Source organism: Podarcis bocagei (genome assembly GCF_964188305.1).
Source record: "Podarcis bocagei genome assembly, chromosome: 9".
In the NCBI taxonomy this organism is placed as follows: Eukaryota; Metazoa; Chordata; class Lepidosauria; order Squamata; family Lacertidae; genus Podarcis; species Podarcis bocagei.
In genome coordinates, this window is record NC_138134.1 from 28035119 (window position 1) to 28062600 (window position 27482).

Below are 27482 nucleotides of genomic sequence, written 5' to 3' on the forward strand. Positions count from 1 at the left end.
CAATTTTAAATATTAATATGAAGAAAAGAGATGATCTGGGAAGTGAATAGCAGGGAAATGAGTGCTTGGCAAACTGTCTCTTTTGCAAACCAATTATTTATATAAAATAAATATCTTGCCATTTTTAATTATTATAAAGTGCCATCAATATGCATGATGAATTTACAAGGGAACAGGGACTTTTCCTGAATAACTTAACCAAAATTCAGCACATAGGAATCAAGGGAGAAGAGTGGAGGGGAAACAGAGGCAGAGGCAAACTAAGGAAGACTATGTATTTATTTATTCTGAGGTGCGTATTAATTGACTGGCAGGACAGCCAGAGAGTTAGAGAGCACAGATTCGGTGGTCAAGAGATGCACAATTCAATCACCACATCATCAAAAAGGAAGCCGGCCAGTTTTAAGAGGCCAACAGGAGGCTGTAACCCGAAGCGCCACTGAGTGCAGGCTTGGGAGACTCCTGGGAAATAGCTAATAAGCTGCTTGGGAGTTGTAAAGTCCACAGAGCAGTGTCCAGATTTTAGTTTACCAAAGTTGGTACTGCTCCCCCCTCTGAGTGGAGGCAGCCTGGGACTGCTGACGTCACTGAGGAGCAGAGATAAAGGGGTGATATACAGCAGCTGGAAAACGAAAACTTCTAAGGCGTGCTGGAGAGAGGCTCTACTGCTCAGTCCAGGGAACCACTGCTAAGCTGACAGGAACCCTTTCTTACAGAGGAGGAAGAAGAAAAGGGAACCATTAAAGATACCCTCAGAAAATTGCTGAAAAATGCCACAGAACGTTGTCCTCCCAGGACCTGCGCCTTGGGGCTTCAGGCTGACAGGAGGGATAGATTTTAAGCAGCCGTTAATCATATCCAGGGTATGTCCTTTTCCCTTCTCTTTTCTTTTCTTTTCTTTTTCTTACAATGGCATCCTTGAAGTTGTGGAAGTGTGGAGTCTGCAGGAGGTGATGGTGTCTTAATCATCCTCAGACAATACATGCTTTGCTGAATGCTTTGTATTTTTAAAGAACACAACACAGGTGGTTGTTAATTTTGCACTGTGCAATCAATGGTTGAAGGGTTTCTTTTAATATGCTTGTCAAGAAGAGTGAGCAGACTTGACACTGCTATTTCTTCCCATGCACCCCTTACTCTAATGTAATATTCTTCTACCCAACCACATGAATGCTTACCAGTGCAATCCTAGATATGTCTCTAGAAGAAGAAAGCCACTCAATTCAATGGAATCAATCTCAGGTAAGGGGACACAGGATTCACTGGACTGCAGTCCTGTAATCCGCTTACCTGTGACCCCATTGAATCCAGTGGGATTTGGAATAGGGCCAAATTTGCAACACAATTTTGCAGTGCAGTGCCCTCACTCCCCACCACTTAGCTTCAGACAACCTGGAACAGGGCATTTATAGCACTGCTTAGGAGAAGGTGGGAGGACACCTTTTCCACCCCTGCCCCCTCCCCATAAATGCTGCTAGAGGGGCTCAAGCTTGGGTCTGGCTGCCAGCCCCAAACTTGAGCATTTTGTTTCTACATGAAAGGGGGTTTGGAGACTAAAGAACTGGAGAATGTGTCTTCTTTTCCTTTGCTTCCTCCTGTAACATCTTGATTATTCACCCCTCCAATGCTTTCAGAGCCTTCCTCCCGCCTCCCCTATGAACAGAAATGAGAGAAACCTGTAGAAAGCAATGGATAAATTTAATTTTTTGCATACTTGAGTTTCCTCCTCAAAAAAAGCAAAATGTAGCAGCATAGACAGGAGTTCCTAACCATAGCATTAATGTGAACCTAGAACTTCCATCTCTGATGAAATAAGATGTGTCTGTTCTTGCTTTCTCCATATAGGCTCAACTACTATCATATTCGGTATGTCCTGGAAACTCACAGGTTCCTCTTGGACCATTTTGCGGGTTTTCTTTTAATTTACAAACTTGCATACTTCAATCTACCCAGGGCTCCCTCAAGTTTATAGAAACCACCTCCCTATTTTTGGTTGTGATGTTTTGCTTTCAGACTGAGAGGTACACAGCCACCCACTTCACTTCACCTAACTGGAACTCTAATGTGCATATGATAACTTGAAAATTTAAAAGGATGTTCTCTTCTCTGTTCAAGCACAAAGATGGCATATATAAAGAACAGAATATCATGCAAACTCTTCGACTGAAACCCTTATGCTACTTATTCTGGTGAAAAGAAACTCAAGGAGTCAGAAATTTGAGGTAGAGAAGCAAGGGGGCACAATCCTTTTCTAGCCCACTGCTTTTCCATTTCATCACCTCCTCAAGCCACTCCAGATGTGCATCTCCATACAACAACACAGCTGGGTGTCAGTTAACTAGTTTAACTAAGTTGTACAAAAGGAATCTGCAGGATAGCTTCTTGGGGAAAGGAGCTATACATATTCATTTTCACATTTAGGGTAAGTTCACACAAAATCAGCATAATGAGAGTTCACGGGGAGAGTGGGGTAATGATGTAATTAATTGTGCCTAATAAGGGGACAACTGAAGGATCAAATGTAGACATTTCTGAGTGCTATCTTCAGATATTTTTCAAAATGATTACACACTCACCCTGTTGGTTTGTAACTGGGAACTTGTTGTCAAGTGGGATATACTTCCCTAAAGCAAATCAGGTTAGTAATTTTATTGAGTTCATCTAGGAACAACTTAACATGTCTATTACAATGCTAACTCAGAGAGTCTTCATACTGAATCAGTTGGGGTTACTTTGCTGACCTCAAAAATCAGCAAAGAGATGATATAGTTTTAGGATTGATTCATTAACAACAAACTATTTCAAGGCCACACCATCTGTACACAACGTCCTTTACAGGAGCATAAATCCTTGTTGAGCCATCCAGATTGATATACATTTTTGCCCAAACATGCACAGCCACTCCATATCTTTATCCTGAGGCAGCATGCACAAGGATGTGGAATGTTGCCATTGTGGACAAAAACTGTGAGACCTAATTTTGGAATTCACATTTCTTCATTTTCCATTACTTTATAATGCTGAGCAAATAAAGTCAGTGCCAATGCCTTATGCAAGAACTGTGATTTCAACACCTCTCTCATTTATTTCATTTTACTGCATGCACAAGTATAATTAATTGGCCACAACCTTGAAGACCTCTACGGACTGAAAGATAGGATAAATATTTGAAATAAATAACAAAAATAAAAATGCTCCTACTGCAACAAAGTAGTTTAAATCTCACTGAGGTCAATTGAAATGACAGGCACATCCTTAACTGACATTAATAGAACTTTGAAAAGTGATTAACAGCACAGCCCTTTGTTGGCTTACTCATAATAAATTCCCATTGCATTCAGTGGTGATTACTCACAAATAACTGTGCACTGGATCGTAGCCTTACAGAGCAGATCGTGCCCTTTAAGTGTTAAAAATTCCATATGTACTTTCAATATCACTATTTTACAAACAACTTCAATTTCACTGGATGCTACATATACAGCTAGTATTCCTTTCAGAATGAGAATATCTAAACGTATTATCCTCTCAAATTTGTTGTCTGATTGAAAAAGTACAACTACACAAATAAAAAATGCCAGTGTAAGGAGTTGAAGAATTACTGCTGACTTAACAGTATTTCAAATCAGAACTCTTGTTAGAGTTAAGGTACTAAATTTAGGCACTCAAAGAAAAACCAACACAGCTAGCTAGTACCATAAACAAAGAGTAGTTTGTTTCACCAGAATTCCATGCACTCTGAGTGTTTAACCTTCATAAAATGCACAAAGCACATGTAAGCTGATGTGGTGCATGCTTATGGCATCTGACATGGACACACTGGAGAAAGGGAAACAATGTCTGAGCTTAAAAACAATAGAAGACACTGTGGAGTTTTTGGACTCCTATTGCCTTTTATGGCATTATAAGAGGGAAGGACTTTCCATTATCTCTCAAGAAAAGTATTTTAGTAACGCTAGGCTTCTTGCCTGCATTTGTTTACAATAAGCTCAGTCAAGTTTAAAGTTCTATTAACAAAAGAGGAGCTGCATTTATACCTAATTACTGAGAAGTAAATTGTTTGGTATTATCTGAGTCGCTGTGAGACAAGCAGCTTTGGGAGCTGCTGAACAAGAACTCATTAACTGTCTGTTTCAAGGCCTACTGCTCCGTGCTACAAGGCATGTTTACATAAAAAGACAAATGTGAAGACGGATGCCTTGAGTTTTACTGGTACATCTGTTTGATGTTAACATATGTCAACTACTTTGATTCTTTTTCTCATTTATATGTAACAGTTCAGTATTTAGAAATGGATCTCTAAAGTGCGGGCCCAAGCCCCAGAATACTTTAAATCAGTTCAATAAAACCTTAACTCCTTGATCCAAAAGATGTGGATTTATCAAAGCAAGTTCTAGAATCAATGGCCCTAAAGCAGCTTAGGTTAACCATTTTTAAGGTAACTGGCTTGAGGGTATCTTGAACTATCCATGTGCAAACCATAGGAAATATACATGGGAGTCAAATTATTTTGTTTGAGAAACAAAACACCAAACCGTAGCATTTTATACCAAAGTACAGGATAAATATGCATTTTTGACAACACTATGTAAACACAAATTTAAAACTGAACAGTGGAAACACAGTAAGTGCACAGTAAATGGAAGTGTAAACACAGCCACAGTTACAGTTTTAAGAATACATTTATCTCAGGTTGAATGTCTGCATGCACTCCAAATACCGGTAAATGAAGCTGAGCTCCTGGATAACCAGACTTTCCCTATACACTTCAATGGAAGGAACAAGCTCTGTGTGAGCATCCCTTTGAACATCCAGAACTGAACCCTTATTTGAAGTGAGTGCTGGAACACCTGAAGATTGAGTGGGATCCGTGTATACCATGGACAAGGAACCTGCAGCCGCCTTCAGAAGATGCAGTTCCTGTCATTCCAGATCTCTGGCTACATGGTGGGGCTGAATGAAGTTATAACTCAACAACATCTGGAGGGCTGCAGGTTCCCCATGTTGTACACATTCACACCTTCAAAGAATAATTGCATCAAGGCAATAGTGTCTACCATACATTGTATAGTTTTAACTTTTCACTATCGGGAGCTTTTAATGACAACTTATTGGACTTTTCTAAGTAAAGGTATTTACGGATGAGGGACTTATTTCCTAGTGGCTCAGGCTATCATTTTAAGAGAATTGTACTGAATCCTTAGGAAAATGATACAGGACAGATCTATGTTTTTCAAGATGAAGATGTACATATTTTTTAAAAAAAATTCTTTAGCTATGCCAATTTCCCATCAATTTGTGACAAGACAGCATGATCATTCAAAAATAGCTTTCAAATTAAGCAATAAATCTTTTTGGAATTGATTTTCTAGTAGCGTAGAGTTTTAAACAGACCATAACAAAACAGAGTAGCCTAGTCAATCAGGTAAAGACTTCACAAGGGAGAGACAGAAGGGGCTACTACCACCTGTTTATCTAGAGAAGTGATGTCATAATCAAAAAGCTATCTGTGGTTACCCAAACCAAATACAGTAAGACAACCCTCTGGAAGGTTTCAAGCAAATGTAAAACCTCAGGGCAGATAATCCAGACAAGCTAAGTATAGAAGTGGATTGAACTGCAGCCCAATCGTCAACATACTGCACTGCTTGCTTGAAGGCCACCAAACTAAATGCAACTAAGGCAAAAAGAGCAGTTTGTGGATTAATAAAAGCATGCTAAGAGACAGTTAAGCACATCAATGAAAGAAGCAAAATATTTCCTTATCTAATAACTGTGAGAAGGTGGATTTACAGATTAGGCAATTGACAAGTAGATTACAATATTGTCATGTTTCACAAAAAAAGCTTTATCAAGCAATGATGCTTCCAAACAATAGCTCTCTCTCTCTCTCTCTTGAGAACTAGGATACACACATCAGTAAGAACCACACATTAGTAAGACAGACAACTTTTATTCTCTAGTAGGGTTGGTGAGCCTTTACTAATGGCATGACAGGTAGAAATCCAACATGGGTATGCATAAAATTTTTTAGCACATCAGAAGCTTTTTCAGTCACACTAGCTTTGCACATACGAGGGGCGAATTATGTAGACAAGGAATCTCATCTGAAATCTGAACTGGTGCATTCTAGGAAATGCTGAACCAGATGAGATTTCTAAATGTCCTGTGCTGTGCAGGGCATTGTACAGAAACTGTAACATACCAGAAATTACCCCTAAGTGTTCTCCATGGCAAAATTATAATTTAAAAAAAAATACATCCCCGAAATGAGACTATATTCTCTGTTTGGTCACTTTGTGACAATGCCACAAGAGTTTGGAAACCATTTCAGTTATTTGAAATCTTTATTTCTTGCTACAATTAGAATCCCACCTTTCCTCCAAGGAGTTCAAGGTGGTGTACATGCTTCTCCTCCTCTCTATTTTATCCTCACAACAGCCCTGTGTGGTAGGTAAGACTGAGAAATAGTAATTGGCTCAAGGTCACTCAGTGGACTCCATGGTTAAGTGGAGATTTAAACCCTGGACTCCCAGGTTCTAGCCTGACACTCTAACCACTGTGCAACACTGGAATGTGCTGAGGAGGAGATCAGGTCTGGAACTTCCAAAACCCATAGCATTTGCTCAAGCCAATATATCACTTGCTAAACTCTGTATCACATGCTTCATGTCTGGTATTTTTTGAAGAGAGAAATATTTCTGGAATTCTTCAGCCTTCTAGAAAAGGCTTGTGCAGTTTAACATTCTCTTTTACAAGGAGAGGTATAGAAACCAATAGGAAGGAGTGGTTCATGGCAGAAACTAGTCCCAAGGTTGCCAGGCCACAACCATCACCCACACCAGACCTGAGTGAGCAATGTTTGCTTTTTCCTCTGTTTTGTAATTATAACAAATTTCAAAAGTATTAAGCCAACAACAAAACCTGTTACATGCGTCAAACTGTATAAAGCACAACAAATTATATAACCTGTGTGCCAACCATCATCACCCCATCCATATGCAAAGTAGATAAAGAAAATATTAGAGAGCAAGTTTCTGTTTTATACATCCATACTGCTAAACAATGGCATTATAACTCATATAAAACACTGAGAAATCTATATTACCATTGCAGATAGACTTGTTGACTCATGGTCCCTTGCTGCACATTCCATGTCATGCAACATAATGTAGATGACAGTTGTCTATCCTCACTGGCAGCACCAAAACTCTTCTGAACATAAGCTTGTTTTAGTATTTTAACTCTTCGCATGTTTTAAACTATTGCTGTATAATTTTATTGAGGGTTTTTTTGTAAACAGCTTTGTTTTTTCTACAATCAACAGTGTATAAATTTTATGAAATACCGTATTTTTCGCCCCATAAGACGCACCGGCCCATAAGACGCACCTAGATTTTAGGGGGGGAAATAAAGGAAAAAAATTTTATTTCCCCCCCAGGTGCGCTGCGCTACACCAGGAGCTTGGGGCGTGCGGAGCTCAGCGCGCCCCAAGCTTCTGCGTGCCGGCAAGGTCTCCGCTAGCGTGGGAGAGCCGGGCGCCTCTCCCAGGGCTAGCGGACCCCTGCGCTAATCCAGAAGCTTGGGGCAAGCTGAGGTCAGCGCGCCCCAAGCTTCTGCGTGCCGGCAAGCAGTCCGCTGCCGCCCCAAGTCTCCTGCACCCGGCAGGAGGTCCCGCTGGGTGCGCGAGGCTTGGGGCGGCAGCGGACTGCTTGCGCGCACCTAGAAGCTTGGGGCTTGCTGAGCTCAGCGCGCGCCAAGCTTCTGCATGCCGGCAAGCAGTCCGCTGCTGCCCCCAGCCTCCCGCACCCGGCAGGAGGTCCCGCTGGGTGCGCGAGGCTTGGGGCGGCAGCGGACTGCTTGCGCGCACCTAGAAGCTTGGGGCTTGCTGAGCTCAGCGCGCGCCAAGCTTCTGCATGCCGGCAAGCAGTCCGCTGCCGCCCCCAGCCTCGCGCACCCGGCAGGAGGTCCCGCCGGGTGCGCAAGGCTTGGGGCGGCAGCGGACTGCTTGCGCGCCCCTAGAAGCTTGGGGCGTGCTGAGCTCAGCGCGCGCCAAGCTTCTGCATCCCGGCAAGCAGCCCGCTGCCGCCCCAAGCCTCCCGCACCCGGCAGGAGGTCCCGCCGGGTGCGCAAGGCTTGGGGCGGCAGCGGACTGCTTGCGCGCCCCTAGAAGCTTGGGGCGTGCTGAGCTCAGCGCGCGCCAAGCTTCTGCATCCCGGCAAGCAGTCCGCTGCCGCCCCAAGCCTCCCGCACCCGGCAGGAGGTCCCGCCGGGTGCGCAAGGCTTGGGGCGGCAGCGGACTGCTTGCGGGCCCCTAGAAGCTTGGGGCGTGCTGAGGTCAGCGCGCGCCAAGCTTCTGCATCCCGGCAAGCAGTCCGCTGCCGCCCCAAGCCTCCCGCACCCGGCAGGAGGTCCCGCTGGGTGCGCAAGGCTTGGGGCGGCAGCGGACTGCTTGCGCGCACCTAGAAGCTTGGGGCGTGCTGAGCTCAGCGCGCGCCAAGCTTCTGCATCCCGGCAAGCAGTCCGCTGCCGCCCCAAGCCTCCCGCACCCGGCAGGTCCCGCCGGGTGCGCAAGGCTTGGGGCGGCAGCGGACTGCTTGCGCGCCCCTAGAAGCTTGGGGCGTGCTGAGCTCAGCGCGCGCCAAGCTTCTGCATCCCGGCAAGCAGTCCGCTGCCGCCCCAAGCCTCCCGCACCCGGCAGGAGGTCCCGCTGGGTGCGCGAGGCTTGGGGCGGCAGCGGACTGCTTGCGCGCACCTAGAAGCTTGGGGCGTGCTGAGCTCAGCGCGCCCCAAGCTTCTAGGTGCGGGCAAGCAGTCCGCTGCCGCCCCAAGCCTCGCGCACCCGGTGGGACCTCCTGCCGGGTGCGCGAGGCTTGCAGACACTCGCCGGAAGCAGGGGGAGCCCTCCAGAGGGCTCCCCGTGCTTCGGGCGACAGGCTGCCGCACCAAGCCTCGCGCACCCGATGGGACCTCCTGCCGGGCGCGCGAGGCTTGCAGGCATTCGCCCCATAAGACGCACCCCGATTTCCCCTTCATTTTTGGAGGGGAAAAAGTGCGTCTTATGGGGCGAAAAATACGGTAAATGCTAAAATATCAGCTAGCACCAAAATAAGAATAAAAAATAGAAGCTAATGCTTATATGCCTGTCACAATGAGTCACAGATCAACTACAGCTCATACTTGAAATTAAGAGAAGTTTCACCACATCCCTTGTGTCAAAATAAGTTGCACTGAAATCAATACAACTTCTTAGGTGGAAACAGGTCTACTTATCATTTAAAAGAAACATCTTGTGTTTCTTTCAGATCACTCCAGGAAGCAAAGCTTCACAAGCCAATTTGTGCCCTGGTGACATCATTATAGCTATTGATGGCTATGGCACAGAGAACATGACTCACAATGATGCACAAGAGAGAATTAAAGCAGCGTCACACCAGCTCTGTCTGAAAATTGAGAGGTAAGATTTCGCCATATGCTTGGAGTACAATACAGTGGTACCTCGGGTTACAGACGCTTCAGGTTACAAACACTTCAGCTTACAGACTCCACTAACCCAGAAATAGTACCTCGGGTTAAGAACTTTGCTTCAGGATGATAACAGAAATCGTGCGGTGGTGGCGCAGCGGCAGTGGAAGGCCCCATTAGCTAAAGCGGTACCTCAGGTTAAGAACAGTTTCAGGTTAAGAACGGACCTCCAGAACGAATTAAGTTCTTAACCCGAGGCACCACTGTAATGGATTCAATATTTCCCATCTAAATTAAAGTTTGCCATTATCTGATGATTACAAACATTCATATCCATTGATCCAATAAATTTCTGGGCCCAACATCCTAGATGTTCTTGGCATGATAATGTGGCAAGATTGCCATGACAATTCCTAGTCCTGTTTCCCTTGGTGTAATATATCTTCTGCAGCTTCTCAGACTATTTTCTACTAAATAGTCCCACTGTTAAACAGCACTGCTCCTTACAGGTTCGAAACAAAATAGTACTCAGTTTGGCCTTGAAGGGAAGGCACATAATGGAATGAGGCTGTCTCCCAGGCCACCCATCAGTGGGTGATTTGAGAGCAAGAAATGCTAGTCAAGGGGCCAATCAGGCAGAAGCAAGCAAAGTAAGGACAGGGAGAAAGCACGAGCACAGAATAACCTGCTGCTCAAAAGCTGGAATTGGATTGGGCAATGTTTAGTTAGTCAGGGCCCTGCAGGGTTCAACAAGAGGAGTGTGAGACTGCAGAAACTGGAGACAGTAGCTGGATAAGATAACAAGGAATTCAGCAAGGGAACATGACTCATACCTCAGTAAGTAAAGTTGTCTCCAGGCCCAAGGCTGCTGGTTCAAATTCTAGTATGCTATTGTCCATAGAAACTTGGGGCATTGCTTCTTTTCACAGACACCAAAGCAACCAAATTCTAAATCCTAGCTCAATTTGTAGTAAAGGGCAAAAGTTTGCATTTCGCCTAATTGCATTGTAAGATATAGCCCACCAATTCTATTCTTGATGTTACCATTGTCCTTACATGCTTCAGCTTTTCTAGTGTGCACATTCTTACCAAGCACAACCTTTTCTTTAAAAAAAACCCCGAAACAGGTTGATTGTATCCATTTTATGTTTTGTTTAAAAACACACACTTTGGATTCAGAAGTGGCTCACCAGTTGGGACGCAGGCACTTTGCTAGCTTCCTGGTAGGTGTGTTGCTGTTGCTTACGGGAGGGACAAGGCAGTGGGGAGGTTGGTGTGGTGCAAACACACCAGCAGATTAGTGCCAACATCCCCACTGCCTCTCCCCTCCTCTCTCTCTGAGTAAGCAACAGCAGCCCATCTGCTAGGAAGCTGGTATAGTGGCTCCACCCCACCCAGCAAGTCACTCCTGCCTGTATTGCTATGGGGTGCTCCCAGATAGATATTTATTGGAGGATCAGTGCTGCTTAGGCAAAGTTTTTCACAGCAGCCATACACATTGATTTCAAAATGCCAGCTTGCATCCCACCCACATTTAATTTAGATTTACCCTGTCTGAGATAATTCTGTTAAGTTGACATAACTTGTTGCCAATGACCTATTTGCAATATTAAACCCCCATTTGGAAGCATCCTTAGACTTTCACAATTCCTCTTATCTTTCTTTTGCCACAAGTAAGCTTACAAAAGCATTATCTGAAATTTTCCCTGCTCAACAAAAACTAAAGGACCACTGTCCTATTTTTCTTTAGTTACCAATTCAGTATTGTCTACTTTTCATAAGATTTAATATACAAATAAACAGTTAACTTATTTAAAAGTTAAGTTTTCATGTTGTGATAAAAGGGAGACAAAAGCTTTGGGGGCTTTAGGATTGCATAACACATTGAATGCAGATGTGCTATATTAAGGATTCTTCATTTTTCACCCTGCAGGGCAGAAACAAGAATGTGGTCTCCGCAAATAACAGAAGATGGTAGTCCACATCCATTCAAAGTGAACTTGGAAGCTGAACCACAGGTAGCAAATTGCTTTAAATCAGCAGCATTCCCATTGTATTTTGCAGCAGCTTACTTATATCTTTATTATGTTTCCCAACGTCTAGTTAACCTCCTGTTAAACATAAGATATCTTAAAGCAGTACATCCCTATACTTTTGTATGAAAAACCATTGGAAGCTGTAAGATTCTTACATCTGTTCTGGACATGATCTTGAGCCATTAAATTCTTAATACCTCACATGTTCCAGAGCCAAGTCCTGACACTGAAAACAGCTTCTAGGGAAGGACCCCAAGGACCCCTGGTTAAATTTACTCGTCCTCACTCACCTGAGTATCACACCTAACCCAAATAAGTCTACTGTCTTAACCCAAGCCACATCTGCACCATACATTACTGTATATCACTTGAAAAGCCATGGCTTCTCCCAGAGAATCCTATGAATTGTAGTTTGTTAAGGGAGCTGAGAATTGTTCGGTGACCCCCTGCCCTCACAGGGCTACAATTCCCAGTGTTTCCTGGGAAGAGGGACTTATTGTTAAACCACACTGGGAATTGTAGCTCTTTGGGGAGAACAGGGGTCTCCCCAAAATTCTCAGCAGCCTTAACAAGCTACAATTCCCAGGATTATTTGGGAGAAGCCATGACTGTTAGTAGTATAATAGTACTTTAAATGTATAATGTGGATGTGTCCCCAAATTGAAATTTTAAAGTCTCAGAATTCTGAGGGAGTCTTATCTTCCTTGGTCAGGCAGAAACCCTCTACTGTATCCTCAGCCTGGTTGATTTACAGCCATCCTGGATGTAACACTGATGATGTAACTTTCTTAACAATGCATGCTTATGGTTAGTTAGTGTGTGACACTAAACGGATTACCCATTCGGGTAGTCACTATTCTAGATGAACTGATCTGAAGTAACTTGTGATATCTGTTAGGGGCACACCACACAGTGAGCTTGAATAGTAATAATATTTGGAAACTAAGGCATGCATAATAGAAATACTGCATTGTTTGAAATCTCAGTAACAAAATAATATGTCAAAATCAAAAATACTGAATTCATTTTACAATGCTGAAAATGGTCTTTTCAAACCACACATTTTAACCTATACAATGCCATCCTGATAAATAGGCCAACTGGTTTGTTTGAAAATACTCTTCTGATGCTTGTAAAATTCAAAAGGTGTCCACCATTTAGAGCTATCTGTGTGATTATGCCCCTAACAGCTTTGTTGGGACTTATAAATTATGTGCAGTGATTACTATTTAAATTTGGTCTTGAGTTCTCAGTGAATTTATCAGACAAATCAGACAAATTTTAGAGGTTTATTCATACAATAAATGCAAAAGCTGGACTGTTATTTTTTCTGTTGCTTGCTTTGCCATTTACACTTTGTGCACATGGTGATATTTCTAGAAACTAAAATAAACTCATTGCAGCAATGATATACTTTTACAGTAAGACATTACAAATATGATGTTGTTATAATATGTACTCTTTCTGCACTTCCATCTGTAAACTAATCCCAGTTAAAAACCAGTTGATGATATATTTATCAAAGTTAATTTACATATAACGTGGTTTCTGACTATATAGGATTTACTTGCATTCTTAGAAATGCACCTTGATTCCACAAGCACATTTACTTGGAAGTAAGCCCCACTGATAGTATAAACCTTTGCATTTATCAACCATCCCATTAGGTTGATATACCAAACAAGTGGAAATCTTGCTCAACCTGTCTGGCTTTTGAGATATTAACAAGTATTTCCCACATATTTTTAAGCATATTTTCTCAGCTATATGGACGAAGGGTGGGTGTTTGAATAAAAAAATACAACTGCAGATTTTATTGTTAGGATGCTGATGTGCCAAATATGGCGTGCTATGGGTTTGCTGCATTTGCTTCTAGCTACAGAATGTGCACAGCTGAAACATGTGGCTGAGTTTACAAGATATTTCAATGCCAGGTGTGCCCACACTTTTAAAGATTAGTTTACTAAATCAACCAAAATGACTCAAGCAAGTGAATAGCCTCACTTAAGTAGGCTGTAGATCTGGGCTTTTGGTTTCAGTGGCACTTTTGTCCTTTAACTTCAGTGATATTGGAAGCATTCTATTTAGAACTCCACACTATGGTGTTTGCTTATATGCTGGGTCTTTTTCAGTTTAGTCTTGTCTACTTTTAGAACACTGATCTAAAGCGCGCGCACACACACACATACCTATTATGTGTCCATGTCTTTTTTACTGAAGGTTAAGCTGATTTGTGGCTGTGAGACTTTTCAAGCAAATATGCCGAGACATTAGTACATGTGGAAAATAGATGCATTTTAAAAAATTTAAATGGCTATTTAGCCTTTTCATTTCAAAAATTGCTGTGGGCTCTGCCAGACAGCTTATTTAACATTAATCTTGACTTGCTTGCACAAAGCTTATGCAGAAGTTAGATTATATCTGGTCTTTATGGAGCATTTGTTCTGATGCGTTTGTTGGAGGATATACAACAGGGGTCAGCAAACTTTTTCAGCAGGGGGCCGGCCACTGTCCCTCAGAGCTTGTGGGGGGATGGATTATATTTTGGGGGGAAACATATGAATTCCTATGCCCCACAAATAACCCAGAGATGCATTTTAAATAAAAAGGACACATTCTACTAAACCTAAATTTCCTGGAATCTGCTTGAATCCCTCCTGCAAAATATTATTAGGATTGTTTCAACAGTAGCCTCTAAGTGGTAAACAATAAGGTTACAAAAAAATCAATAAGCACAAATCTGGTTAAAACATAAAATCAGAAAATCTTAGCATTAAAATGCCTGCTAAAATAAGAAGTACCAGAAGTTAAACAGAGAGGCGGACTGTTTGAAGCCAGCGAGGAGCATATTCCACAGAATTAGACCGACAATACTGAATGCACAGCTATGAACTGTGCATGTGAGCTATGGGGGATCACTAACAGTGACTCCCCAAATACCTCAGCAATTAGGCAGGGATATAAGGAATCAGGGGTCCTTAAAATATCTGACCCCAATTGTTGTCTTGTAATTGTTGAGATTTGATTAGAGGCTAGGAGAGGATATATTTATTAGATTTTATCCTTCCTCACATTGTTGAGTTCAGCAGAGTACCATTCCTTTGCCACTTAAAAGGGAGCTTGTATAAGCAAGTTTTAGCCTTTTAACATTAATAAACCAGGGTGCTTTAAGGCAGGCTGGATTTTCCTGATATTACCCACCTTTTCCTCCCCCTCAAATAATAACCACACAATAGGTTTTCTGGAAAAGTTAAAATAACATTTACTCACTCAGTCTACATCTTCAAGAACAGCAGTTACAGCAGCAAAATGTAGGCAGGCTTAAAATGCTATTTAAGTTACTAAGAGACATTAAAGTCTAGCTTAGAGATAGAGTCTGAGCTGAAGGTTACAGGTTATAAGAAAAAAAAGGTGTGCCCAGGAAGGGAGGAGCACACTAAGTTATACCTCTTCCTGTCAAGACACAAAAGGGAAGTGATGTCACAGTCCTCTCTAGTACGAGCTTCAGCCCCTATTATGTGCCTAGCTAGAAAAACATGAATTTTTGATTTGACAGCTATAAATATCCTGCAGTAATTAATACAAGAACCTTGAACCTGGCCCAGTAATATATGGATAGCCAGTGCAAGCTTTTCAGCACTAGAGTCATGTGCTGGTGGTAGTTTGGCCCTACTGTACTAGCAATCCAGCTGCAGCATTTTGCACCAGCTGGAGCTTCCAGACTGGGCCCAATGTTGACTCCACAGAGAGCATTGCAATAATCAAAGTCTTAAAGTTAGAATGCCTTGTGACCAGGGCAAGCTATCCATGTCCAAGACTGACCGAAAGTATCCTTTCACAGTTTAATCTGAAACATGTTTACTCTGACATAAATCCTACTGATTTAAAGGGGACCTACTCCCAAATTAAATATGCATAGGATTGCAGGTTTCTGTTATTTAATCTGAGACAGAGAACCCTCTCCCCAATCCCTGATAACGTCTAGCAATCCAAACTATGTCATTACATGTGCAATGCTGAGTTTTGCCAATACCATGTCCCTTTATTGGATGCAATTTGCAGGGAGAAATAAACTTCAATGACAATGTGAGTTGACTCATATTGGGATTACTAGAAGTTACTGGGGAAGATAGAAGGCACGGTGGCTACTAATTTTGACTGCACCTCTTATGTAATATCTAATTACAGCCATATTTAGCTACACAGCCAAATTTACAGTTTCTTCTACAGAAATTAGCAATGACATGTTATTGTCTATAAGTATATATCCTCCCTATACTCCTCCATATATTTTCTATGGTGAAACACAGGATGCTTGCTTAGTGGTTTGCAGCAAGATGTGTTTTATTAATAAGTAGCAGCATTGCCAGTTGTGCTTGTTATTGGCTTTAATGTGCATTGTAGCTTTGTGTATTTTGTCTGCCTGTTATGCACAGGAATTCAAGCCCATTGGTACAGCTCACAACAGAAGGGCCCAGCCTTTTGTTGCAGCAGCAAATCTCGATAACAAAAGACAGGTGGTGAGCTCTGCCTATAACTCTCCCATTGGGCTGTATTCATCTGGCAATATACATGATGCTCTTCATGGACAGCTGCGGGGCCTTATCCCCAATTCACCTGCAAAGTAAGTAAGATGCTCTAAGATGGTCTTTTGCTGCAACATCTGTTTAACTGGCTTCATGGTCTCAAGTCCAGCTCTTGCTATTCTTTTTTCTTTCTTTCCTGATGCTCAAAATATACAAAATGTTATTCAAAAAATTTACCTCTAAAATGAATCTTCAAATAAGCAAGACCAATATTATAGACATTTCTCTTTCAGGGGGTTGGCTACACAAGACATTATTATTATTAAGCACATTCCAGCCAAAGCTAAATACTGAAGGCACATCCTATGTGCATGCACACACAAGATGCACACAGGAGCAAGCCCCACTTACTTCTGAGTAAACATGGATAGGATCAGGCTGCAAGTATTATTGACTGCAACAGGCAATATATATAAAAATGGTGTGCAGCCTCATCCTATGTGTACACATATGTAAGTCCCATTGTGTTCAATGGGACATATTCCAAAGTACGTGAGCTTAGGCTTGTAGCCTAAAAAGTTAACTTTGGCTTGATTGTTCCTATTGTTCTCTTTTTCTCACAATAATATCAGATGTATTAATGTTACTACTATATAACTAACAACTCAATAATTTACAACATGTATGTTAACTAATCTTTTCTGGAAGCAAATATGCTTGCTTAAGTTAAAAACAACAACAACCCTGTATTTCCTTTTCTTCTTCTTCTCCAGGACTTGGGCTACTTTGAACACAAGCATAACATTCGGCCCAAACCTTTCATAGTCTCAGGCCCGAGCAGGTTATAACTTCTCTGTGTAATCTGTAACTGGGTGCATGGTGTTTTGTTTTTTAATGAAAACAGTAACAATGCTATTTCAGTATGTTGTAAAGCCTTCTAATGGATAAACGCTTGCTTTGCAGCACCTATAAATCTGAGATCAAATGCCAAAAGAAATGCCTGTTTCATTTGTCATGGAGAATAGTAGTGAAAGGGCACACTTTTTGTGCAATTATTGATCAAAGCCACAACAATCTGCCAAGCAGTAATACTGAACCTACATCAGAGAATTGTTTGGTGCTTTACAGAGATCAAAACTGAAATATCACACGTAACATTACTTACAGGGCTTTAAAATATGTAGTAACGCACATACAAACAAACAAACTACAACAACACTATGATGTTGGGCTAGAAGGGAGAATGAGAAAGGAGGGAAGGACCTCATATTGAACCTCCACAGGCTAAGGCTACCCACTGTACATCCAAGGACACCAGTGGATAAGAACAAGATGGCACTCTGATGAAATAGAGCAGGGATAGAGTTTGATAGGGATGTTTCTGTCCTTTATGGAATGCTTAATGATCATTCTTATACAATTCTTCAATGGAGGAAGACTTGAGGGTTGAAAATGGAGAGCTACATATGTTTATGTCCTGCAGGAGATGACCATTTTGCAGTTAATGTGTCATTAACAAATTACACATTGATACTCTCATTTTCTCATCTCACAATGCGGGTGGCACTGTGGGTTAAACCACAGAGCCTAGGACTTGCTGTTCAGAAGGTCGGCGGTTCGAATCCCCACGATGGAGTGAGCTCCCGTTGCTCGGTCCCTGCTCCTGCCAACCTAGCAGTTCGAAAGCACATCAAAGTGCGAGTAGATCAATAGGTACCGCTCCGGCGGGAAGGTAAATGGCGTTTCCATGCGCTGCTCTGGTTCGCCAGAAGCGGCTTAGTCATGCTGGCCACATGACCCGGAAGCTGTACACCGCCTCCCTCGGCCAATAAAGCGAGATGAGCGCCACAACCCCAGAGTTGGCCACAACTGGACTTAATGGTCAAGGATCCCTTTACCTTTCTCTTATTTTCTATTTCATAGGCAAATGATACTATTTTGCTTATTTGGTTAGATGGTTTTGCACATCGCCTTTCATATGAAAATCTTAGGGGTGGGTAGCAGTTAAATTCAGTAAAATACAGTTCACATCAATATATAATACCATTAAAAACACAATAAAAGCAAAGTAAGTTACTAAATGTCAGTGACCATTCCCTCAAGTCTAGCTAAAAAAAGCTACGTTTTGAGCTTTTTAGAGTAAGTGCCAACTCAATTTCAAGGGACAGGGAGTTTCAAAGCCAGGGTGCCACCATAGAAGCTGGCATGCACATCACCACTCCTACTCCTGAAGCACTAATTGCGGTGCAAGGGCTGGTGTGCAATTGGACTGCTGGGCAGAAGTCTAGGAGACCAACATCAGGTGGAGCGAGATATGACGACAGGTGGAACCACCTTCTGACTTTTTGTAGGCAAGAAGGCAGGCAGAGTGCCTCACTTGTAGTTTTATAAAACCTTTAATGTGTCAACACGAATAGAAGTTATTAATATTGCAGTTGCTGTATAAGGGATTGTTATTATGACCAGAATGTAACTGAAATTAATAAGATTTTGGAATGCAGAAATAAATAAAATCATCAAACCATCAATTCTAGCATGCGGGGGACCACCTTATCTAAATTATATAATTCGGTATTTGAGCGATTGGTACTGGTAATTGTAGTATAAATTGGTATTGTTACAACGAGGCTATTATTGGATTGTAATTGAAAACTAATAAAAATTATTATCAAGGCAGGCAGGCAGAGGGAGACTGGCTGAGATCAGTCTGAGGTTGTTGGGGCAGTACCCCGTATGCCCTAGGACCAGCGCCAACAGGCAATAGCTAAGGCCTCCCTCGCCAATCTCCCGAGTTGTGTTGTAAGAATAAGTTTGTTGTGTTGCAGAGTATATAGTTCCATGCTGAGCATAATTTTTGAGTTTACATAGCAACATAAAATATCAGCTGGTGGGCGTCTGAAATATTTTGCTAAATGCACTCCTTCTCCTTCTGCAGCACTCGTGGGAAGTGCCCTATTGCTTCTAACAATACCTGGCTGTTAACAGTGCACTTCAGCTTCTGGAGTTAACAGCATCATCATTGACAAGCTTTGCTCATGCTTTCCAAACGTGGATCATGGTTTTATTTCTGAGTAACAGTGTGTGGCTGTATGGCTATCCCCTTGTATGGATATTTAGCTTGAGTGATCTGGCAACTGTAAAGTTTCTTACTTGCTTTGGCACATGTGCAGCTCTTCTGGAATTCTTTGTCTTGCCTTTGATGGTAAGGAATGCACTTTTCTTAAGGCAGTTGACAACATGGTCCTACTTAAATTCCACATGGCATCCCTGAGGGAAGTTAGTTCAATGAAAAAGGATCCATGATGTAGATAAAGCTGCCATTTAGCTGTGGGTGATATTTCCATCTTTATAATATTTGTGACAGTAAACACCTGAAATTCAGTGAAAGATGACAAATAATGAATATTGTGAACTCAAAGAGGTATCAGTAGATGCAGCAAATAATCTACATGTGATTGCCATCAGTCACTAGAAGTGATGAATCAGAAATCTGGTTTCAATGTTCCCAAAATTTGGCACTGTGAATGTTCACCAAATTTGGGACATTAAGGTTCCAGTCCAATAATTTTACACCCTCGCTGTCTGGGAGGCAGTAATACGCACTGAAATCAGTGGGGCTTACTTTTGAAAGAGGCATAGGATTGTTCTGTAAGGCTGCAGTCCTTTGCACACATGCAGAGTATACCAGTAATTTCTTTCTGATGTAACGTGTTTCGTAGGATTATGCTGCTGTAGTATTTACATATTAGTCCTACAGCATGTTTATCCAGAATTAAAACTTAATTATTTTTGTTATATTTCTTCTAAATAAGTCCACATCCTTAGAGTAGTTTCACATATCTTAAAAAATGGTAATGTTGGCAATAGAGGATGTGCAGCTGAACGGTCTGTTCACTCCCCACAGTTCCCATCTAACAACTAAAAGGGGCACTTACACACCTCTCATTCCCTGCTATGGGCACCCCATGGGCATCACAACATGGGATAAATGTACAAGTTGCCCATTTATTTCTTGCCAATTGCCTCCTGCAATATTCAAAGTTACCCCTAAGCTTCCAAATTAAATTAACTGTAAATTAAGGGGGTTTCCATCTATCTGTCTTAGTAAACCATGCTTAGGATGCAGATAATGCCATATAACTATTATAGGGCTTGGCCACAACTGAGCATTATTTAGCTAGTAATCCACTCCCCATCCCATTCGAATTAGACTCAAGTAGTCCACCCCACATATACCTGAATTTGTGCATAGAAATTTATTAAATAACAACAATAAATAATAAATACATTAGGAGCAACTTGAGTCTTTCCTGTTCATACTACTAGGCATTCCCTTTTGTGTTTTTCCACACTGGAGAGCCAGTGTGGTGTAGTGGTTAAGAGCGGTAGACTCATAATCTGTGGAACCGGGTTCGCATCTCCGCTCCTCCACATGCAGCTGCTGGGTGACCTTGGGCTAGTCACACTTCTTTGAAGTCTCTCAGAGTGTTTGGGGGGAGGAAGGGAAAGGAGAATGTTAGCCACTTTGAGACTCCTTTGGGTAGTGATAAAGCGGGATATCAAATCCAAACTCCTCCTCTTCTCAGCTTCTCATGTGTTGATTCTATTGGTAATGTTCCAATGGCTTTTAAATGGGTAAAGAAGGCACAGCTTTTCCTACCACAGTGAGATCTGTGTCTCATAGCAATTCTGAACCAAGAAAAAAAATATGTGGTCAACTGCTAATACAGTCCTAGTCTATGTAGTTTTGTCTTGGACCAATGAATATTTAAAATTGAGGACTCTAAATTAAAAACTGACAAAGAATGCATGCTTTTGTAATCCAAAACGAATGCAAGAAGAAAATCTGACACGTCTGATTATTTCTGTGGCATCAAAGACTAAATAATTAACAGATCTTTACACCTGCTGTATTAGCATATTGGTGCTTGGGATGCCTTGTGGTGCCATTACCTCAATGTGTTCTTAGGAAACAGATTCCACTAGTGCTATTGCAATGCTGTGCAAGCATCATAGTTATGCATTGGAACAGTACTGGAAATATCAGTATTATCTCACGAAGTTGTTATTTTATACATACGATTGGCAAGAGAAGCTTTAACTTCCAAAATTTCTTCTGATTCTGATTTACTGTTCGAATCTGGCCATTAACCTGTGCCATCCTTGACATAATTATGTGCTGAAGGAGGTAGTATGAGACAAACAAACATTTGATGAACTATAAAACTTAGAAGTTTTGCATAATAGTTGTGATCTCTTTAAAATTATGGCAGATTATACTCAGTAGAAAAATACACAAAAGTCTTTCATAAAATGTGTTTTTTCTTGCATTTGATTCTTTTGGGCGCTTTTGTCACTCTGGAGAATACTTCTGCTCCCTGTTATTCATCTTCTTTTCCTCTCTGGTTTGCATCACGTATTTTTGTGTACTGGTTTTTGGCACAGTGTTTGCAGTACTCCTTCCGGTATTGACGGCGGCAGCGGACGTAGCACACCCTCTTCAGTTAGCACTGTTAGCACTATCTGTCCTACCGAATTGAAAGCTGCATCTAAGATGGCCCCCAACATTCCTTTAGAAATGGAACTGCCTGGTGTCAAGATTGTACATGCTCAGTTTAACACACCTATGCAATTGTATTCAGATGACAATATTATGGAAACACTGCAGGGGCAGGTTTCTACAGCACTGGGGGAAGCCACCCCGATAAGGTAATCCAAGCCACAATGTATGGTTAGCTTATTTCTAAGGCATGAATAGTGCTGCCATTATTGTTGCTTCATTAGTCGTTAAGGCTTTTAAATATATATAAACCATACCAATTTGAAAGTCAGTGTGAAATTCTGAAAGTCAATGCCTGTTTAGTCATCAATTTCAGTGGGATAAAGACTGTCACCTTGGTTCTATGGAAGATGTACAGATGGACAAAATGTAGCCTAAATTGAGAATTATTAGGAGAACCACTGTGTCATGCCAGGGAGATTAAAAATGAAGTTTGGTTAAGTTTCATATAAATGTTTTTAGGTTTGTGAAAATTTTATGCATTCTAACTTACCGTATGTTTAAATTAGGGACAAATGCTTGAAAGAAAATATTTTGACTTCCTAGGGAAATGAAGAGTTTTAAGTTTGGTTAAGTTTTTATATAGCTTTATACAATTTGTGTAAATGTTACTTTGATATGGGTATATAGCTCCCCTTATATGTCCAGCTCCTACTTTGTGATAGTTTGACAACTAGAGACTTGATAACAAATCTCAATCTATATGCACTCAGCTTGTAAACAGTCACAAGAGTCCCATAATTGATGTCAACAGGAAACGAGACATTCAGATAAATTGCCCTATATATAAATTACATTTACATTAAAGTATATAGCAATTGTCCTGCTAATCTGCTGGAAATTGGGCATCTCTAAACTTTTAGAATTTTGTGTGCACTCACAAAGTAGCTACATTTTCTGGACAGTGATTCCCTGGGGTGTCCATTAAGTGAACTGACTTTACCCATACTGCACTCCTGGACTAAATGTTTATTTATCATATTACAAGTAGTGGCAAGCATGCTTTTGGGAACCATTTCAGTAAAAAAAAAAGCTTTGAGTTGTTTTTGTTGATGGGGTTCATTTTCACCAAGTATGAACTTGGAAATGCCATATTATTCCCTAGGGGTATTTTGTGTCTAGTAACTAATAGAAGCTTTAACCCTTCTTGTGGGATGCGCCAGTTGCCTATAAGATGATGGTTAAAAATCAAGAGTTAAATCTGAAGTGATTAAGCTTTAATTTCCTTTGAAACTGGTAAACTTCATTTTCTGAGCTTTATATTTGTTCTCTGTGTAGATTTTCTTTTGCACATTGCTAGAATGGAACATGATCTGACTTCGTTCAGTTCTGTGCCTTCCACTTTTGTTTTAAACAATGCAATTATAGTGAACATTTACTGGTTAACTATCTCATACAGCTCATTGATTTTTCAGTGACCCAGTACCAGCTGCAGTGCCCCAGTCTGATGTGTATAGGCTGCTACATGATGATCAGCAAGGACCGAGTAAGCCACGTCAGTCCGGTTCCTTTAAGATTCTACAAGACATGGTCTCTGATGAATCTGGTTAGTTGCCATTTTTGTACGGCATCTCTCTTCACTTACATTACATTGCATTGCATTACATGTCTATGATGCAGCCAGGAACACCACCTTCTAGGGGCAGAGGTTTCTTCGGCCCCCTCAATATATGCTAGCAGAGGGCCAGGCCCCCTCAATATTGAGAGGACGGAGGAGGCTGAGCACGACACAGTTCAGTGGCTGCCTCCTGAGCTTGAGAAAGGAAGCTGCACGATGCAACTACCTCTCCTATGCTCAGGAGGAGTCAGGCACTAAACTGTGCTGCAACCGGCCTCCTCCCGCTGGTGCAACATTGCACATGCATTGTGTGCCAGGCACATGACATCACTCACACATGATGTATGCCAGCCCCCAATCTTGCACGCAAGACAGCGCCTCTGGATGCAGCCACTTTGCTTAAGCTAAGCAGGTTTTGGGCTTGTTAATTACTTAATAGGAGGCAACTCAGGACATCACTTACACATTGTCAAAAAAGAGGGAAGACATCACCAAAAAAAGGGCACAAGCCTGCATAAAATTTGCGTGCCATGATAAACATATACAGATGTGAATTAAGAAAGAATTACAATAATTTAGCTAGACGTAAGATACTTCTCATTATTGTGGGGAACACTGTGACCTGGTGACCTGTGTGCCTACTCAACCTGTTGATAGGAAACTTCTAAGGTGGTTGTTCTCTCTTCTTACAGAGATGGGAGACTTGGATTGGAGTGCACTTCAAATAAAATATTCCTTTAAAGAGTGAGCTATCCCCTGATAGCCATTCAAATAAAGAACTGTAAAGTAGGCACACATGGAACCTTGAGTTCCATAATGGAAGAAAGGCACTAAATAAAGTAAAGCCTAACTGGAACATGCACAGTGATACCAATATAAAATGTTAACCAAGAGGGTTAAGCATATGCAGACCATGTGTTCACAGTAAAAATGAGAGAGGGAGATAAAAGTAGCAGCATATATCTATTGCTTAATTAAATGGAATCCTGTAACTTACTGAGCAGTCCCATAACTCAGAAGTAAATCCAATTGTGTTGAATGAGGATTGCCCCCTAGTGTTTATCGGAATGTGCCTAAGGGAGAGAGTCTATAGATATGGCACCTGCATATAATGAGTGAACTTATTTTTTAAAACAGCTTAAAAATTGAGGAAATCACCAACATTATGCCAGAGAATTTGGATGGTTAAAATAATAATCAAGCTTTATATGTTTTGTTAGGCAATCCCTTGTTTTGTTTTGTTTTAATACTAATTAGCAATCTCATCTAGTAACTTTGCAGATGAGAATGTGACACTAAGGGAGTATTTTTAATAATTTTTCTCCTACGCCATTTCCTCCGTCTAAATTGCATTTAACCCAAGACACTTAGAAGATGCCTTGAGCTCTGTCCTGTCCTGTAAACAAAAGTGGCATATTTTTCTTTTTCTCCAGATGGCCGGGCCCCTGCTATAAGGAGCGTGAAAGCACCAGTAACGAAGGTACCTGCTGCTGGGGGAAGTGTGCCAAAGGTGCCCTTGTGTGACAAGTGTGGAAATGGAATTGTGTAAGATATTTTATTTTACTTCTAATTGATTCATGGCATAGGTCTTTGGAAAAGTTCACATCAATTTGTGGTGGGTGGGTATCTGTGATTTCTCTTTCATGAAGTTAAACAAAATTCAAAGCATTCATACCCCTTTATAGAGCTATTTTTTATTACACATTTTTATGCATTTTGTTTTCTTTTGTTGGTGCAGCATATATTTTTAAAAGGTTACATAAGGTTTGGGACAATGCTATAAATAAAGTCTGCATAGCCTGTGTTGCTCTAAAAGAAATGTTGGCGAAGCTTCTTGATTTTACATGCTCTTCTTGGCTCCCACTGAAATTCAACCTCAGCAGGGAGCCTAACAGATGCTGTACAGACTGGCTGTAACAGCATATGATCAGGAGCTGCAGAGGTGAGGGTATCTTAAATTTACTTAATGGTTTTCATCAGTCAAATTTTGGCTTGCAGGCATCTAGGTATATTTTATTTTTAAGAAACCCGATTTCGTATATTCATAATTGAACTTTAACTTATGTTATTTTCACCCCCCTTTCTTTGATCTACAGTGGCACAGTAGTGAAGGCACGTGATAAGTACAGGCATCCTGAATGTTTCGTGTGCTCTGACTGCAACCTCAACCTGAAGCAGAAAGGCTACTTCTTTGTGGAGGGGCAATTATACTGTGAAGCTCATGCACGAGCTCGTATGAGGCCCCCAGAGGGATATGAAGCCGTCACTGTTTATCCCAAGGCTTAGCTGTCCGGAGAGACACAAATACCTGCATGCTCACATAAGGCACTATCCGCTTACAGCAGCAATACGACTGAATGCAATCCAGCATTCTGCTTTTTAAAACAGGGAGGGAGACAGGATGGAGAAGTTGGGAGAAGGATGATCATTCTTGTAGCCCATGTTGGTATCTATGGAATTATTTCCCAAAACATTATCACTATGGCTGCCAGTGTAATCCAATGAGTTATAAATCTGACATGCTATATTAAGATCCTTTGCAAATTGAGTTCATGTATAATACTATGAGTAATCTACAGTGAGAGAACCATACTGTATTTTTAAAATGTACCTCTGTTTCTCTGTACAAGTGCAATTAAATGGCTTTTTTAAAAAAGACATGTTCTGCAGCAGCATTTACTCCCCAGGTGTTCATATCCAGTGGAAGTGGGAAGACACATTCAGGAATATAATGTCTGAAGAAATATGACTTGTGGTGGTAGAAGCAGTGGTGGCAAATATCACAAGTTTTTAAAGGGAAGTGAAATAGAGGCAGATGTCTCAAATTAGCAGTTGTTGCATCTGCATAGGGAAAAATAACTTCAACCTCATACATTTTTGGAAGAAAACTCTGTGATAAAATAAGTTTAAGCTTGTGTCTAGAGAAGTCAAGTGCAAGACTGTTGACAGGTGATGGCTAGTATGAAAATTGAATATATACCTTAATGTTAAGACTGTAGCCTACTTTATCTCCCTAAGGCATTGTTATTGCAATGTTCTGATGTAACCTATATCTTCACCTAAAGGAAAAATATCAGTCCTCAAACCCTTTCTAAACCTCCTAATCCAGGCCCCCATGTAGCCTCTGGAGCTATCCCCAGGCCACACCCCCCACCTGAAAATATGCCCCTTCTCTGAGAGACACCAAAATGATTTTTGTTGGGGAAAGAGTAGTGGTTGGAAGTACACTAAAAACAAATACATGAGAAGAGATTGCAAAAGGTATTTGTGAATTGAGTTCTCAGATAAAAGGAAAGAGCTGGAGAATAAAGCTATCAGAGGGCACGATGCATATCATTTTCCCAACAGAGACACAAGTAGCATAAGATATGTGAACCATGTTTGGTTGTGTGCCAGAGGTTTCTGCCAGCACATGACACTTACTGTGGGGTCATTCAACAAGTTAAATACAGGGGGAGAGATTAACTCTGGCGAGTTACCTTACAAGGACAGATGTTTGCTCTTCCCAATAATAAAAAATCTACATTGTCAGTGTGGCAATCCTCACAAAGAGAGCCCACACAGATGACCAAACTATCCTAGGGTACCTTGGTTATCTGTATCAACCTGCAGTGGAGTTCCAGGGCCCCAAAGGCAACAACAATGGCTTAGTATATTTTGAAGTCAGTGAAGTAAAACATTATCATCTATGGAGGCCTCCCTGCCTTAAATCCAAAGTCTAAAATGACTAAATTGTACAACTGTCAACCTGCCAATTGCAGTGGTCAACTGAAAAGTTGCTGCTTTCTGGGCCAAGCTGTGTCCATCAGTTCCCTTATGCTATGTGTGGGGGGAAATAAAAGCACAGTTGCCACAGCAACTAATAAATTTCCTAAGACAGGCCCTACCATGTCAAGGTACCATTTATTCAGCTGGAGGCTTAAGCGGTAGGGAGTGCACATAGAAACATAAGAAACTGCCTTATATTAAGTCAGACCATCAATCCATCTAGCTCAGTATTGTCTACACTGACTGGCAGCAGCTCACCAGGGTTTCAACCAGGGACCTTTCCCAGCCCTATCTGAAGATGGCTTGGGGTTCATCCTGGAACCTTCTGTAAGCAAAGCAAGTTATAAAATTTGCTTTCACCCATGGGTTACAGGAGGGATTGGTCTCACTGTGAACACAGAAAATCTTCCTTCTCCAATGAAATAGATATTGAGCCTGCAGTTCTTTCATTGTCACGAAACACTGACATATAAGACTCCAATCCTGCTATATTAAAATAAATGAGACAGAATCTTTTTGTTCTCTATAAGAATCTACTGGAATTGAAAGAAGTGTTGCTGCTGCTACCA

The 27482-nt window shown here is 41.4% G+C and overlaps 1 protein-coding gene and 1 long non-coding RNA gene across 10 annotated transcripts in view; one reads left to right on the forward strand and one right to left on the reverse strand.

Moving 5' to 3' along the window:
* LOC308595167 overlaps nt 1-27482 on the reverse strand; it is a 109646-nt gene that overhangs the window by 81286 nt on the left and 878 nt on the right. Inside the window, exon 2 of one of the 8 annotated variants that reach the window (XR_014011828.1) lies at nt 19178-19398. The exons of 5 other annotated variants lie outside the window; for them this stretch is intronic. This is a non-coding gene — a long non-coding RNA (uncharacterized lncRNA). Of the gene's footprint in view, nt 1-14771; nt 14997-19177; nt 21467-27482 lie in introns of those variants that run through there. 2 more of the 8 variants (XR_014011829.1, XR_014011830.1) reach the window with 2 other exon arrangements.
* PDLIM3 (PDZ and LIM domain 3) lies at nt 460-25808 on the forward strand. Of its 2 annotated transcripts, XM_081209010.1 has the most exons (8): nt 465-863; nt 9306-9457; nt 11399-11483; nt 16801-16868; nt 21473-21736; nt 23003-23133; nt 24579-24690; nt 25242-25806. In XM_081209010.1, the coding sequence occupies exons 1-8, from the start codon at nt 771-773 to the stop codon at nt 25429-25431; spliced, it is 1095 nt and encodes a 364-aa protein (XP_081065136.1). In that variant the 5' UTR covers nt 465-770; the 3' UTR covers nt 25432-25806. The 2 variants fall into 2 exon arrangements, with proteins under 2 accessions (XP_081065137.1, XP_081065136.1); XM_081209011.1 differs by lacking the exons at nt 16801-16868; nt 21473-21736 and adding an exon at nt 15938-16125 and having other exon boundaries at nt 460-863; nt 25242-25808.